General features: G+C 38.2%; 2 protein-coding genes across 8 annotated transcripts in view; one reads left to right on the top strand and one right to left on the bottom strand.

Annotated features, from left to right (window-relative positions):
• HPGDS (hematopoietic prostaglandin D synthase) overlaps positions 1–4,428 on the top strand; it is a 30,643-nt gene extending 26,215 nt beyond the window's left edge. For both annotated transcript variants that reach the window (XM_024574930.3, XM_053922779.2), the window contains exons 5-6: positions 485–583; positions 4,092–4,428. In XM_024574930.3, coding sequence (XP_024430698.1) covers positions 485–583; positions 4,092–4,256 — 264 coding nt within the window. In that variant the 3' untranslated portion in view covers positions 4,257–4,428. The remainder of the gene's footprint in view (positions 1–484; positions 584–4,091) is intronic.
• Positions 4,429–7,813: 3,385 nt separating this feature from the next.
• SMARCAD1 (SNF2 related chromatin remodeling ATPase with DExD box 1) overlaps positions 7,814–17,413 on the bottom strand; it is a 101,476-nt gene continuing 91,876 nt past the window's right edge. For all 6 annotated transcript variants that reach the window (XM_024574808.3, XM_024574810.3, XM_045183658.2 and 3 more), the window contains 2 exons: positions 16,886–16,995; positions 7,814–9,168 (listed from right to left, as the gene is read on the bottom strand). In XM_024574808.3, the coding sequence (XP_024430576.2) occupies positions 9,107–9,168; positions 16,886–16,995 (172 nt within the window). In that variant the 3' untranslated portion in view covers positions 7,814–9,106. The remainder of the gene's footprint in view (positions 9,169–16,885; positions 16,996–17,413) is intronic.

Below are 17,413 nucleotides of genomic sequence, written 5' to 3'. Positions count from 1 at the left end.
TTAATTTCTTTACCTTCAATTATGTTATTTAACTTTAAAGGGAATGAGGCTTAGAAAATGGGAATTTTAGAAATGTAAAAACATTAATAATAATAACTTATTAACAAAATAATAATTATTAACAAAATAATTTTGTTAATTTTTATCTTAATTTTTAAATAATAATTTTATTAACAAAATTAAGATAAAAATCATTATTTTTCTATGGGAAAATATTTTATGGGTGAAATATTTAGTCAATATATAGAAAGAAACTGTAAGAACTGGTGACAAAAGTACTTATTTTTAAATTCATGAATAATAAAGATTTATTGAGAATTAGACCTCAATCTCCATAATGCCATACATTAAAAAAAACCCAAAACACTTAGCTACTTTTCTTCCTTTCTGAACTCACATAGAAAAGAAAAATCTAAATATTCAAATCATATTATTTATTTTTCTTCCTATTATTCTTGAAGTAACCTTTTTCTTCCCCTCTCAGGAGCAGATGTTTAATGAGCTACTTACATGTGACGCACCTCCTCTTCTGCAATATTTGGATACATACTTAGGGGAAAAGGAGTGGTTCATTGGTAACTCTGTGAGTATGTTTTACATCTTAAAATATACAAGTAAATATGTAATGTCTTCATTTATGTGTGAAGACAAAGACCCATAAAACCTTACTGAGGAAAAAAAGTTACCCAGAGAGAGATAGTGAGACCAGCGATAAAAGCTAAAATCCTTTGAATTAAGCTCTTATGGTAGACTTAACTTTGAAACCATAAATTAAAATATTTTATATGATTATATAACAATAACAAAGACATTTTTAAAAGCTATTGCTGCAAAGCCAAAGCAAAATGAGACAAATGAACGTGTGTCAAATTGATGTGTAGAGTGTGTAGGAAGTGCCTAGATGCTCTGTTAGTGAAGAATTACTTTAAGAAATAGTGTTACATGTAAAACACAGTGATTTGACTCTACATCTCAGATATACTCTCAGGACAATAAATAAAAATCGTGCATCATTATTACTGATTATATTTTTGGTGGTAGTGGGACAGGGTATTATTTTTCTGATGTCAGTGTATCTGTATTGTGGGTAAAGTAATAAGAAATTCCACGGATGTCATTGGGAAGCAGGATCTTTCATGTGAGAGAAAGACAGCAGAGATGGAAGGTCAGGGAGGTTAAGTAAGCATTATTACTGTTTCTGAATGTGAACTAGATGCAACGGTAAAAACTCATGATGTTCTTTATCCTGGGATAAATAAAAGTGCATTTTGTGTCTCCTTTTCTTGAAACAATGGCCAACACAGTTGTCCTGGGCACTCCTAAGCCCAAGATTCTGGTCTTCAAGTACTAAAAGGAACCAGGGCTTCTTGGAGAAAGGATCATTGTAATTTGGGACAGGAAATGTGAAGATAAACAAGGAACTCCTGGTCACACAAGGAAATAAACTATCAAAGACCACTGGGGCTGTGTCAAAAGGTCTCAGAGTCAACTTGAAGAGGCTTTTACTGGCTAAACACAAACCAAACTGCGATGAGAATATTAGCTACATGGATTGAAACGAATCAAAATGAGTGAATCCATGAGTATGATGTCACCACTACAATCAAACACACACACACACACACACACACACACACCCCAAACCAAAGTTTCACTGCCTAATTTTAGAAGATGCTATGGAGCCAAATTATTGTTCTGAAAACTGTCTAAAACAAACAAAAAAGTGGGCAAAGGGGTTGAATAAAATCCATTGTATCTCAGGATAACAAAAATTGATAGGCAAACTTTGTCTTCATAAAAGCATTTAATAAGTTAGAAGGAGAGATTAAAACAAGATATCACCATTTTCCAACCGCTGATGGACCTAGGCATTGAGTATCAGTAATTGTTAATATAAAAAGTGAGACCACCAGATATTGTGGACCGACTGATAGAGGAACACACAACCACCTATGAAGTAGCTCTGCCCGAAGACTCAAATCTAAATCTGACGTAGATTGTGTGGTAGGTCAGGGTCCTTGCCTTTAAGGAGACTGCATTCTAGAAGACAAGACACAAACTGCTTTCTGTGGCTCTTGGTGGTCTATTCTGTTCACTGTCTGCCGAGTCCTTCTGGGGTGACAAGCAAACTTTCCACATCTTAACTCTTCCTACCTCACTACACACCCCTGCATTTCTCCCCACTGACTGCAATAGCCTTTCCTAAAATGTCCCCCTCGCTGCCCTATTGATCGAACAATTTCCAAGGACTTGAAGTGTTTCTTGTTTTGCATGAAATCTCCCTTGTGAACTTTCTCCTGAGTCCATCTCAGCGCTCTCTCCCTTCCTCAGTGTTCCCAACACTCTGGTGTTTTCTTCATTCCTGAGACACCAGTCCCGCTACCACCCAAGAGCCTTTACACCTGCTGTTCCCTCTGCCTGGAATGTCCAATCCCCAGATGGCTGCACATTTGGATCCTTCTTATCATTCAAACTGTGGCTTAAATGTCACCTCCTGAAAAGGCCTTCCCTCCCTGGCCACCCACGAGTCCCTCTCATACTTCACTTTTTCTTCATGACCCCTATCACCACGTTTGACTGTCTCCCTGCTTCTAAAATAAAAGCTGCATCAGAGAAGCAGGGGCTGGCATCACCTCTTGCTCTCCCGCTAATCCCAGCACCTAGACCTGAATGGAACACACAGTAGGTGCTCCAGACATACGTGTTCACTGAACTCTGACCAACACTCCGCTGGCTGACAGCTGTAAGGAAGTTCATAAAATACTAATGATAAGTGTTATCAAATTCTATACAAAAACAAAGCTACTAGTCCAGATTTAAACTTCACTCTTTGAGCAAAGATTAGTTTGAGTCACAAAAGGGAAAAAAGCTCACAAGGGTAGGGCCGCACTGTCGTCACCCTGACATAGTGGCCGATGTGGCAGTTCCACCTACAGCCAGACACCCCTACACCGAGTCTTCCCATGTGGTGCACTCTAATGTGTGTTAGCCAGAAATACTGACTTCGAACTATGAGCTCTGCAGCGACACCTTGCACCCTGTTCCTTCACACCCCGTGGTATAAAGCAACAAGTAAACAACAAGACAAGGTCGTGACACAAATCCTGAAGCAGGACACTGTGTAGGACCAGTGTAGAATATTCAGTAACTCAGTGACTTGGAAAGAGTGTTGTTCTGAACTGAGAGTCGGAGGATGCGATCAGATGAAATGCACGGTCCTGGCGTTGGTTCTGCTCTGTCTTATGAAGAACGTTTTTTGGAGCAGATGAGGAAGTATTGATTGGGTATTAGGTAAGATGAAAATGTAGTCAGAGAGGTGGAGATTAATCAAGTCACAAAGAAATATGTACTGTAATATGTCACATTAGTAAAAATGCACACACACACAGAGGTGTTAATATTAGTAACTTTTGGTGTTAGGACTAGGGTGTCATCTGTAATTTTCTATCATACACATTACCAGACCTTGGATGCCAGATTCTTGAGTCTCAACGTCAGAAATGAGCACTGAACTCAGTACAGGGTCGAGCAGACAGTTTACTGAGAAGAGCTGTGCACAAGGGAGTCGACCTGAGAGGAGAAGCCGAGCTCCCCAAGGGATTCTGTGGCTGGCTCACACAGGGGCCTCAGGGTGGGTGCAGGACTCGGGAATAAGGATGAGGTCAGTTGTCCCACGATGGTCATCCAGTGGCAGCTGGTCCCAGGGTGGTCACAAGACGTTTTCCATGGTCAGTGGTCCACTCAAAGAGCCTCTAAAATGATGCTTGCTCAAACATTCTAGTTACCATTTAATTGACAAAACAGCAATGAATGTTCCTGTTGGACATCCTTTCCTTTAAGGATGTCGTTAGGCTAATTTCAACTACAGGCTAATTTCAACTGCAGGATTTTACTGAAAGCAAGGGGTCACGGGCTCTACGATGCAGTTCTCCGGGTCAAGGTGGAGTCCAGGCATGGCCCCTGTAACTGTCTCACACACATTCCACTTTTGAAATAACAAAAGGTTACTTTGAATTAAAAAGAAACTACTTTTAGACTGGGAAGCTATGCCTTTTATGCTCTAATGGAAATTTGTGTTTCCTGTAACCTAGGTAACTTGGGCAGATTTCTACTGGGAAATCTGCAGTACTACACTTTTGGTCTTCAGACCTGACTTGCTGGACGTCCATCCCAGGCTGGTGACATTACGGAAGAAAGTCCAAGCCATCCCTGCCATTGCTGACTGGATACAACGACGGCCCCTCACCAGACTGTAGGAGCACCTGCTGCCTCCACTTGGTTGTTCCTTACAGCTTTGCTGCCCTCAGATAAGAAGCTACATCAGCCTGCCTCATAGGCGCGCACTGCACCCCCACCACGGCTTTCACCTCTGCCATATTCTGCTTGAAAAAAATAAAAAAAAAAGAGCAGTTAGTTGTCAGTTATCTTTTTTTTTTCTTCCCAGAATAGTTGCACATCATTTACAAGTGAGGAATATTAGTTTAAACCAGGCCTTGCTTTGCATGGGTTCTCACATGCATAAATTTCAGTCACAATAGCTTATTAAATAACGCGTTTCCTCCCAAAATGGTTTGGACTTCGGTTGCCATGGTGTATTAACAGTGGGTAATTGCATAAAGTATAAACTTTGCTGCTAGCTATTCAGCCCACAAATTACTATGTAAATAAGGTGCACAGCCTGACCATGACCACTGAAGTCACTTCTTCCAAAGTCTGTTGTTATGATTGGGCACTGCACACCTGTTATTCACGCACCGACAACCAAGTGTGTAGCGGCACCGCCTGCTTGCTTCTCACTGATAAAACATCTTGACACTTTACGCACATGAATAATTGAAAAAGGGAACTCACCAACAAAGATGAAAGTGCAATAAAGAAATAAAAAGTGTGAATACCGGGGTGAAATTCAAATTGAACATAAATGGAAAGAGCTGTGAGAACGCTGACACTGATGCAGGTCGAGGGCCTCCAGACTCTAGCTGTGCAGCCGGCAGAACGGGGTGAGGCGCACTTACCGACACAGAGGAGCAGAGTGCTTGCGACCAAGACGAAGACATCCCAGCGGAAGTGAGACTGGTGTAAAACTTCGTATCAAAAGAGCAGAGATCAAAAGAATGAGAAGACACACCACAGACTGTGAGAAAATATTTGCAAGACCTATCATATGATAAAGGACTATTATCCAAAAATATACAAAGAGCTCTTAAAAGTCAATAAAACGAAAAACTCAAATACAAAATGGACAAAACACCTGAGCAGACACCTCACCAAAGATATAGATGGCCAATAGGCATATGAAAAGATGTTCAATATCATATATTACTGGGGACTTGCAAACACAAACAATGAGATACTATACATGCCTGTTAGAATGGCAAAAGTTCAAACCACCACCACCAAATGCTGACAAAGACGTAGAGCAACAGCAAGTTTTACTCACTGCTGACAGGAATGCAAAACGGCAGAGACTGCTTGGCAGTTTCTTACAAAACTGAACATACTCCTACCCTATGATCCAGAAATCGCATTCCGGTATTTACTCAAAAAGGAGTTGAAAAAATGTCCACGTAAAAACCTGCACGTGGATTTTTGTGGCAGCTTTATTGATAACCCCTAAATCTGGAAGCAACCAAGATGCCCTTAAGTAGATGAGTGGATAAGTAAATGTGACACATCCAAACAAGGAAATATTATCCACTTAAAAAAAAAAAAAAGCAGCAAGCCATCAAGGTGCGCAGACACAGGGGAAATGTAAATGCGTACGTATCACTAAGTGGAAGAAGCCTATCTACGATGACAGCATACTGGCTCACTGTCCCTCAGGAACGCGCCTGTCCTTTCGCTTTCTCTCTGCTCTCCCTCCTAGGCTCCAAGCACCCCTCTGCCTCTGTATCTTACTTCCTAAGCCTATGCAGCCCAGCTGGCTGACTTCTACCACTTCTGTACTTTTCTAAATAAACTTCCTCTTATAGGTAACTTGAAAAAATAAAATGACTGTATACTGTATAATTGCAGCTTTTTAACATCCTGGAAAAGGCAAAACTATGAAGACAGTAAAAAGATCAATGTTTCTAGGGGCTAAGGAGGGAGGGATGAATAGTACAAAGCACTCTCCCATTAAAACTGTTTCGAATGGTGGATTTGTCAAATGTTTGCCACCGAGAATGAACCCTAATACAAATGACGGACTTGGGTGGTTACGATGTCAACGCAGGTTCTTGTAACAAATACACCATTGTGGTTCCAGGTGTAGAGAGAGGGGGAGGATGGGCGTGTGGGGGGGAGGGGAATATGGGAACTCCACCTTCTGCTCAATTTTGCTGTGAACCTAAAACTTCTCTTTAAAAAAGTCTATAAAAAATGAGAGATATTTCGTGACATTGAAAGAGCAATAAAATGTTGAAAGCTGATCCAAGTTCAGGATTATGACAATTTATTTGCTAAGGTATTAAAAAAGTGCTTGCAACTTGTACAAGAAGGTATTTAAAATTATGAAAATTCAAAGTAAGGTAATCAGTCCTACTGTTTACACAAACCACTTAAAATATGCAGTCGATTCAAATAAAAGCAGTCACAGCAGGATTCATAAGAAAGTGTCTCGTGGCAATCAAAGTTTCCTCTGATTGACATGAAACACTTTTAGGGCATCTTTTTTCCACAGGACAACACATTCCATTATCCCATCCTGTACCCAAATTAAATGTCTCCTTATTGAGCAACTGAACAAGTGAGAGATTATGAATAAATCAGAGCATAAGTTGAATTGCATATTATAATCAGAGACATACATTTTGGGAAAAGTTAAAATCAATTTCATAATATTATGAATCATATAAAATATCTTAAGGTCACAGAAATGGAAACCAAATCTGATACTCTTATTTAACCACTATGTAATAACACCAACAACTAGGAACAATATTAATGTTTCAGTATAAATATCTACTGGCATAAAGTTAAAAGCCTATGGGGTCAGGAATACGGTTACGAAAATTATTTAGTAAAAATAAAGTATGTCTCCTTTTGTGACTTAAAGTAAAAGTTGGTTCAGTTGGTCAAGATACTACTCCAACCATGGCCTCGTATGGTCTTTACTGATTAATGGATTATAATTCCGGACATCAGTCCAGTGAAGGGACTAAGGAGAATAGATCCTAAGTAACGAATTCCAGTTTATTGAGAACAGACAATATTAAGTACATACATGATCTCATTTGTGAGCAATTTTATGTATTTTCAAGGGTTAAGGGAGAGTTGGTTAGAAACTATCAAAAAGGGTATGAAAATACAACTTATGATCACAAATATTTTTATTAAGCCCAAGACGTAATAAAGCATCACAGGGAGAACTCAAATACATTTCATTTAAGAATGTGGATTTAACAACAAAACACCCTACCATTGAAGATACATGAATACAGAAAAGTTATGAGAAACCCATTGTGAGATTTTATTTTACTTTTAACTTTATTGTTGACACTACTACAGATGTCCCCCTTCCTAGTTCCGCCTTTGCCTACTTCCAATTCCCAACACTTTGACTAAGTGATGTGGGTGCTGTGATGCAGGAGGAAGTTATGATACTATGTGCAGTTTCCTTTCAGCCCCCATTACACTACTAAATGGAATGTGTTCAATATACCATCGGGATTGGGCGAGTCTGCTTACTGAGTCATGAGTTTTCAGAGTCTGTAATATCTGAAGAATTACTGTGCGAGTTTTATTAGCCTTTGAACGCCAAAGAACTATATTACCGCAGCATGTTAGCAAGTCAGGATGCCCTGAAAGTACAATCTCCAGTAACTAACAAATCTTTGATTTATAAATAACTTTATTTATAATGATATTTACATAATAAAAACAAAACACATGAAACTCACAAGTTATACAAAGAAACGGATGTGTAATAAAAACAGCAATATAGACTGACAGGCAAAAATTTAAAGAAAGACGATAAAGAGTTAAATATCAAGTAGACAACGTTACTTCTAAATTTCACTTTGTCACCCACACTGAATTAGAATTGAAAAATGGCTCTCTCTTCAGGAGGTCCAGTACTGGCAATTCTGGAAACTGGTAAATCGTATTTCGATAAAGAATGTAAAGGCAATGACCTACTTCCATGCAGTACCTAATGCTTCCTTAACATGAAGTCACATTCAGTCTGCTCGGGAGTGAAACAGCCTGTTAACCTGCTCTGCCAGGCTAGGAAAAAGGTCGCCAACATTCTGCTGATGTGTGGAGATGTATGTGACAGGAATAAACTACTATTTAGAGTAATGAGAACTGGAGCAGAAGTGACTGGGCAACAGTTTCAAGAGAAGCAAAAGCCAGGAGAAGGAAATCAATGAAAACATGCACAAGAATAGGCAGAATAGTATGCACGATAGAGCAGTTGGGAAATGAACAGAAGGAATGAATCCATGGAGCAAGATAGGGCTTCTTTAGTTACTACTCACTGGAAAACAACTTAGTGCCTAGCCAAGCAAATCTGTCTTAACAGAGCCACTTGGGAGGACCTGGGGGTGTCAGTATATGGAATGCCACCTTTAAATTCAGGTTGAGTTCTTGTTGGCAGTGGTGAACATCTGCTTCAAATAGCAATAAAATGAAAGCTATATAAATCTATACAGCTGCATTCTTTAAACTAACGTAATAAAAAAAAAAAAACTTCAAATAAGACAAGCAAAAACAAGACATAAGCATTGTCAAATAAGGCACATGTAAAAATCTACACACATTATCCAGTGAAAGACAATATATATATATTTGGAGGTAGAAATAATTACAAAAATACTGACATTTCTAAAGCATTAGCATATTTGTTACAAACAATCACCAACTAATCCCCATTCAGAAAACTGTTTTGTAAAATGATTATTCAACATTTTTAGGACTACATATTTGTTGCTTTTATTGAAATTTCACATGTGAGCATCAGAAGAATTCAGTTAGTGGCAAAAAAGTTGTCCATACTATGAGAAATGTATTATGGAAATTATAAAAAGTTACAAATGTTCATAAACCCCATGGTCATCATAATGTAAATGTCCTTGAGTGCACCAAGTTGATACTTCCTCATCAGCAAAAGTCCACAGTTCTTATCTCACAGGCCCATTGATGTCTTTAGTAATGTGGCTATATCTGCTGGCATGCTCCCTTCGTCACCTGCAGGTCAGAGAGTGGCATTTAAAGTTTAATAAAAATACTGCATAGAATATATTCCTTTTCTCCAATTTTCTGTACATTTCATGAATTCCTAATCATCTTTTATGGCCTAGTTTGCTTCAGTGTTATTCCATTAAAAAGGTTCCAAAGCCCTACGTCTCCTGGGCTACCACCTGTGTTCATGTGCACACAGCCAGCGCAGCATCTGTGGGCCACGTCTCTGATCTGATACAGGCGAAGACATATAAAGACACACAGACACAGTTTGGATCACACCCTATTCAAATTCACATAGTATTTACTCCTCAAGTTTGCCAAGTGAAGACACTTATGTAACAAACTGAATAGTAAAAAAAAATCGAAGCTCCCAAATCTCAACCAAAAGAAATCATTTCATCTGTACTCTTATATTTAGTCCAAAGATCTGTCCAGAAAGTATCCACCCATGTACTATGAAAAAAGAGGCATTTATTAAAGATACAAGAAACAATGTACACAGGACAATGACACCTTAGTTCCCTTCAAAGTAGTCACCTTGGGACCTCACACAGTTGTCCCAGTGTCTCTTCCACTGTTCAAAACACTGCAAAATCCTTTGTTGGAATCACTGTCAGCTGTCCTGTTGTATTTTCCTGAATCTCATTGATAGTCTAAAAGCTATTCCCTTTCAAAGGTGATTGTAGTTTTGGGAAAAGCCAGAAGTCATAGGGCACCAAATCTGGGCTGTATGGGGACTGAGTGATCTGGACGATTTGATGTTTGGCCAAAACACTCTGCACAAGACATGATACATGAGCAGGCCGCATTGTTGTGATGAAGCTTCCAATCACCAGTTGCCCAAAGCTGTGGCCGTTTTCATCTTACTGCATTTCTCAACCAACAAAGAACACTGAGGTAGAACTGCTTATTAACTGGCCTGGAGGAGCATACTTGTGATGGAAAACCCTTCCCAATAAAAACCAAAGTTTTTTTTTCAGGTGTGGAGAAACAGGTGACTTCCATTGGAATGACTGGGCCTTCATTTCTAGATCATAGCCGTAGACTCACAATTCATCTCTGGTCATGACTTTCTTGAGGAAATGTGGTTCATTGGTGGTGGTTTAAATCAAGTCATTAGCAATCGCAGCACGATGTTCCTTCTGCTCTGGTAGCAGAAGCCATGGAATGAATTTCGCCTCAACATCTTTCACGCAGAGATTCTGCATCAAAATCTCAGACACAGCAGTTTTTGGAATCCCCAGATCAGCTTCTAGTTCTCGCACTGCCAGTTTCTGATCTTTGTTGACTGCAGTCTGTACACCTTCAACATTCTCAGGTGATCTGCTTGTTGCAGGCCTTTCAGAACACGGATCACTTTCAACAGATTCTTGACCATCTTTGAAGTGTTTGTGCCACACTTTTCCTTGCACTGCACTTACTGCATTGTCCCCGAAAGCCTTCCGAATCATCTCAATAATTTCCAGAGGAACGTTCAAGCTTAAGACAAAATTTCATTGCTCTACCGGCTCATTTTGAATGTGACGGACACAGAGTGCACACGCTCACTCAATGGTGTCTACTGCCCCCACTGACTGGTACAGTGAATTCATCATTGTTCACACATGCGCATTCCAGCCCACTCTCCTTGGCTGCCAGGTTACACTGATGTCTTGGAAACTGTTCTCGTTATATTAACACTGGCTGGACTTTTTCCAGATAAACCTTGCATAATCATTTACTTAGACTTAACTGATACATAAAAACAAAATTTTGAACACAGCATATCAGTAAGGATTAAAGTGCCACTGTAAATTTTCTTTTCCTAATGTTGGCCCCATGTTTCAATCAAATGGTACCCTCAGTATCTTGACACTTACCCAGGAATTATTCATGATTTTCTAAGATCTGAAAACACCTGTGTCACGGTAGCAAAGAATCTAGTCATCCTTGATTAATTCAGTTAATCACTCAGATTGTTTTTAGATGAAATGATTTATTAGTTTATTGGTATAGATGGCAATTCATAAACATTTATTCATTTATAACTATGAATAACTTTATAAATCAGAAATGGCTAAAAATGTATCAAAGCTAATGACTTCCCTCTTCCTCTCTCTCTCTTACCTACCCCTCTAAGTTATAATCTAAAATTACGAGAGGACTTTTATCTACTCTTCTCCTTTCAGTAAAAATCATATGCACAGAAATGGAAACTACGCATTAAACTCAGGATATTTGCACACACCCCTACCTTCAAACTCGTCCACAGGTTTAAAAATAGCCAATAAAATCTAAGTTGACACTTCTTCTAAATTAACTGACACCACGAATAAATAACTGAGTAATTCCAGAATATAATAAAACAATACAGATCTACATGACAACAAGACTCCATGATTCAATTAACTAGGAATGCAAGGAGAGAAGGAAAGGATGAGGATATGCTTCTAAATTCAAAGACACAAAAGAAATAAAACAATAAAATGCAATGTGTGAAATTTGACTGGATCCTGTTTTTTTTTTTTTTAAGCTATAAAGTATATTAAGAAACTGGGAAAAATCCAGATATGGACAATATAATAAGATTTTAAAATTAGTGTTAATTTTCTTAGATGTAATAATGGTATTATGGCAACTTAAGAGGAATATGCTGAAATACTAAGAATAAGCGTCACGTCCACAACTGATGCTAAAATGGTTCACTGGAAAAAAAATGGCTGAGTGTCATCATGGAGGAAGCGGGCACTGATGTCCTTGTGGTGGCACCTCTAAGAAGACATCAGACCATGATGGCCAAGGTATTTATGCATTCCCTGCAGTGGTCCCAAGCCAAAAAGGCTCGCAAGGACATTTTCACATGAGATAATGAAAACTTTAATGCAACACGCTAAGGACATCACAGGGGATACACTGCCGTAAGCAAAAACATGCCTGTATTAGCAAAATATGGAACTCTTCTGTGTGACAGAGGGTGGAGAGCATGTTATCAAATAGTCCAAATAGGACCCTGGGGGTCACGACCAGGAAGACACTCAAAGCTGAGAGGACAATGAGTGACCTGTACTGAAGGAAGAAAAGACTTCCCACCCCACACACAATTTCGAGTGGATCAAAGACCTGAGTGTAAAATGCAAAACTAGGACTTTTTGGAGATAACACAGGCCATCTTCATGACCAATGGATAGGCATATGTAACACAAAAAGCACTAACCAGAAAGACTGATAAATTTGACTACGCTAAAACTGGGGGGGAAAAAAGCAAAAAAAACCAACCAACCTAACCTTCAAAATACATCATAAAGAAAGGAAAACATAAACCACAGTAGGGGGCATCGTGGATGCATATGACTGGTAGCAGCAGTGTCCATGATACATATAGGAACCGAAGCGAAAGACAGACACCCCAACAGAAAAGTGGGTAAAACTACTGAATGGCTGCTTTTAAAACGGAGGAACCCACATGGCCAATAACCATGTAAGGTGCTCAAGCTCACTGTTAATCCGGAAATGCAGTAACACCACAGTGGCTGACTCTCACGGACTGGGTTTAAATGAATGACACGCAATAGGTTGGCAAAAATTAGAAATTCTGACAGCTGTTGGTAGACTAATGGGAATTCGCTAACGGGGTGGTGAGAATGTCCATGGTGTGCAACTTTGGAAAGCAGTTTAGGCTTATTTAGTGAAGTTGAACATATACTTGAGATCTAACAATTCCCTTCCTTGATATTTACCCCAAAGAAAATCTTGCTCAGCTGTATCCAGAGACATTAAAAGAATGTTCTTAGCAGTACTGTTCCTAAGAACAAAAAGTGTCTGGAACAACCAAGTGTCTGTCAACAGCACAACAGTTCAAAGAACTGTGGTATCTATGCAGCAATAAAACTATCAAACAGCGAAGGAAAATGGGTTAGTTATACAGCAACAATGAACAAACTACAGCTACATGAAGCTACCACTACATGAAACAACATCAGTTTCACAAGCATATTGGTAGGTGTAACAAACTAAAGTCAAAAGAATGTATACTATATGAATCTGTGTTTATAACATTCAAAAGCAAGAAATACTATATTGTTCAGGGTGCATTCCCAGGTGATAAAACTATAAAAAGGGAAGCAATGAAGTAATTACAACAAAAGCCAGAATGGTAATTACCTCTGAGGGGAAAAGGACTGCAATCAGGGAAAGGCAAAGGAGGTGTTTCTGGAAGTGTTGGCAACATTCTGTTGTTTTTTTTTAAACTATGTGGTCATCACACAGTTGTTTGATTTAAAAGAAAAAAAGATCGATGAAGCAAATGTTACAAAATGTTACAACCATGAAATCATTGTACTTTTATTCATATCACCCTTTGAACATTTTTGCATGAAAATCTCATAATATAATTTACAAAGTTAGATAATTTATTAACATAATCATATTAAGGGAGATGAAAGGAAAAAATGCACACATCCAAAAAACACAATCCTTATTCTAAAGCAGTGGTTCTCTGACTTGGGCATGTATCAGAAACACCCACCAGATTGAGCCCCAGCCCCAGTTTCTGACTGAGTGGAGGTGGAGTTGGGCTTGGGAATTTACATTTCAAATTAGCAATTTCCCAGGTGATGTTGTTGCTACTGGTCCAGGGACTGCACTCTGAGAACCACTAAGGCAAGCTCTAAAAACACAAAAATCCGACAAGTGTATCTGAGAGCAATCAGTCTTTAATCTTTCATAGTTTCATGGGAAAGAGGACATACATATAACACAAAGCACATACAGACTCGATTACAAATATACCTTTGGTTTAGAGAGGAAAATGACCTCACTGTGAGAAGTGAAAAGAAGTATATATGTGTACTGTCATCAGGTCAGTGTCAAATTATTTAAATAAAACCAGGGGCAATGCTGAAGACAAATCATCATATTTAGGTTAAGAGATTAAATAAAAGATATTACTGTATCCTTGATCTATCCAGTAAAACACTTATTGGGAAAACTGACATATAAATAACTTTAGTAAGATAAAGAAAGGACATATCCCACAGAAAGGAAGATTTGTAATAGGGGAACATTCTTCATAACAAAGTATTTTAAAACTAATGGCCTGAGCCCTGGCTGGTGTGACTCAGTGGACTGAGTGCCAGCCTGCAAACCCAGGTTGCTGGTTTGATTCCCAGTCAGGGCACATGCCTGGGTTGTGGGGGTGAGTGAGAGGGAACAGCTCCATGTTTCTCTTGCCCACTGATATTTCTCTCTCTCTCTTTCTCCCTCTCTCTAAAAGTAAATCAATAAAATCTTAAAATAAATAAATAAATAAAACTAATGGCTTGAGAGAACAGCTGAAATAAGTTGCTATTTTTTAATGTTTCTATTTCTTTTCTTTTAAATTGTTATTTTAACAGACATGCGTGACATGAAAATAGGTACAATTTTCGACTAAACAAGTTCATAAAAATACAAATAATTCATATGAATTATAAGTTGTGATTGAACATACATATCAGTTCTGTTCTCACCTGAAATACCATTAAAGTGCCACAAGGAAAAAAATGGGGGCATTAAACAAAAGAGAAAGAACAGAAGAAAAAGACAACAGTGGGGAGAGAAAGCAGATGGAAGAATGAGACTGACTAGCAGAATGGACACAGCAAAACTTAAGTGCCAGCAGGCGGAAATGCAAGGCTACTGTACTTCATGGCCAGAACCTGCCCCTACCTCCCTCAGAGCTCAGAACATGGAGGAAGTGGGTGCTTCTGAAAGGTTAGAGAGCATATGGAGCAAGAAACACTGGAGAGGTAGGACACCTAACAGCCTCTGCAACAGAGCCAGACATTTTACCCCAGATGTTCAAAAGAAGGTTTACTTCTTAGAAAGTAAGAAGTAGAAAGAAAGGAATGCTGGAAATGGGGATAGTAAGAGGACAGTGAGGCTAGAGAGGAATAGGATAATTAACTATTTGAATAGGACCACAACCCTCCCTCCCCACCTTTCCCTCAGCTCTGAGAATGCAGTCAGTGGGCTTATACTACCTTTCACCATGCTCAGGTCACGAGAGACTGGAGAATACCATTGTGGGGGAAGAAACTAGCCCATGAGAAGTGACCTCTTGTTTTATAAAGACAGTTAAAGACAGTTGGGAGTCTGACAATCAAAGAGTTGAGTTCCTATAATTAACCATGATGGTTCTATTTAAAGACACTGTTAGGATAAAACCTATGTATCTGGATCACTTGCTAGCATTACTAAGAGAATTTAACCTAGGTATTTAAAAGCTTTACCAAGTATGAAAGATGGCTTAATAAAATAATCAGGAAAAAACATTGCTCAGTGAAATCTGCCTTATGTGTTCACTCTTGTTGGTTAATTTGAAATTGGCAAGTTGCCACATCCACATAAAGCCTAGTAATTACTGTTAATTGTTCAAATTATGATCATCTGGCTCACCCTCAGTCTTAAAGGTCTAACTCTGTTGTTTCTTACTCAGTTAAACCTTCTCTAATGCCTGCTTCCCCAACCTGGCATAGCACCCTAAAACAAATACTATATAGGAAGGATATGTACTAATTTCATCACATATCTTTCTGTCTCTGAAGACAGATTAAAATGCATTGACCTCATTATAGTATGCAGTGCCTAGCAAAATACTGAAACATAGTAAATATCCAACAGAAGTTTGCTGAACTGAAATGAACCATTATCAATATTAGGAATATCCTTAGTTATTAGAGTAAGGATAAAATTGCTTTTCTTTTTTTTTAAGATTTTACTTATATTTAGAGAGAGGGGAAGGGAAAAAGAGAGGGAGAGAAACACCAATGTGTGTTTGCCTCTCACACATCCCCTACTGGGGACCTGGCCCCCAACCCAGCCATGTGCCCTGACTGGGAATTGAACAGGCGACCCTTTGGTTCTCAGGCTGGCACTCAATTCACTGAGCCACACACACCAGCTGGGGCAAATTGCTTATTTTCCATTAAACTTAACATTAAATGAGAAAAACAAATGGCAACAGACTACATGATAGCTTCTGTAAAAAGGAAGAAGAATACATATACTTACTGCTATCTGATAAAATAACTCGTAAAGCACTTAAAAAAAAGCTAATGAGTCACCTTTATGGGGAAGCAGGGTGATAAGGTGGGAGTTTTTTGTTTGCTCTTCTATATATTTTGAATTTTGAACTATGCAGATCTGTTATGTTTTCATATGTATGTTTAATAACTTTTACATTATAAAACTTTAAAAATTATTCTTTTCAAAAAGATGGAATGAGATGGTTCTCTTGAAAGTTTTTTTCTAGAGCCAATTACTTTAACTTGAAATTATTAAATTTTTGAAAAAAAAATGCATTTCAGTGTACTTAGTGCAATAAATATTTGCCAAATGAAATATAAATAAGTTAATATTACACCATCAATTTTAAATTTTTGATTCATTTATATTACTTATACAGTAAGTAAATCATACAATTGTGGATAAAATTATAGATCCAGTTTTAATTTGTTTCTGGAATATTTTGGTGTTAGAAATAAGGGATGGGATAATCAAAATTTTCCAAAATCGAAGTATTTATTTGCATCAATTCTGGTAAAATGATCTTAATTACTGGTAGTACTTACCTTCTCCCATGTCATCCCTAAATTATATGCCAGATAAGAACTTAGGCCATCTTTGTTATCCCCTTGGAACTGCTAATTTGTCATATTTCCACATGAACAACTATTGAAGTTTCTCCTTACTAACAACTTACCTTCATCTACTGTGGTCATATCTTGCTCTAGTTTCAATTTCTGTTGGTTAATTTTTAGCATGGATTCTTCGATTGTCCCTTGGCTTATTAATTTTATAACCAGTACTTCTCTAAAAAAAAAAAAAAAATTTGTCCACTGGTTACTAAACATAAAATTATCTGGATACATGTGAACTATATAAATCATCTTAAGAGTTCTATAAAAATCTTTTGAAAATTGTATAACAGAAATATCCATAAATTTAAATTCCTTTATTCAAAGTACTTGAGATTGACATTTTCTGAGCATGTCACTTTTAAACATCCTTTCCCACTGATTCAAGAGAAGCAAGAAAGATATCTGCACTTCAAACATTACTGGGTTTACAACAAACAGTCCTGGGTTCAGATAAGTATGCCATTTCAAAAAGAAACACGCTTTGATGATCAGGTTCCCGGAAATAATTCATACGAAAAGGAAGGAAGTGCAGTAAAGTACACATACTACGTTGGATGCTTTAGTCCCACGATAGGTACTGATAAGTATCT

The sequence above is a fragment of the Desmodus rotundus genome, chromosome 4 (genome assembly GCF_022682495.2).
Source record: "Desmodus rotundus isolate HL8 chromosome 4, HLdesRot8A.1, whole genome shotgun sequence".
Classification (NCBI taxonomy): domain Eukaryota; kingdom Metazoa; phylum Chordata; class Mammalia; order Chiroptera; family Phyllostomidae; genus Desmodus; species Desmodus rotundus.
The sequence above is the reverse complement of the archived record's forward strand: the minus strand, read 5'-3'. Positions and strand labels throughout refer to the sequence as shown.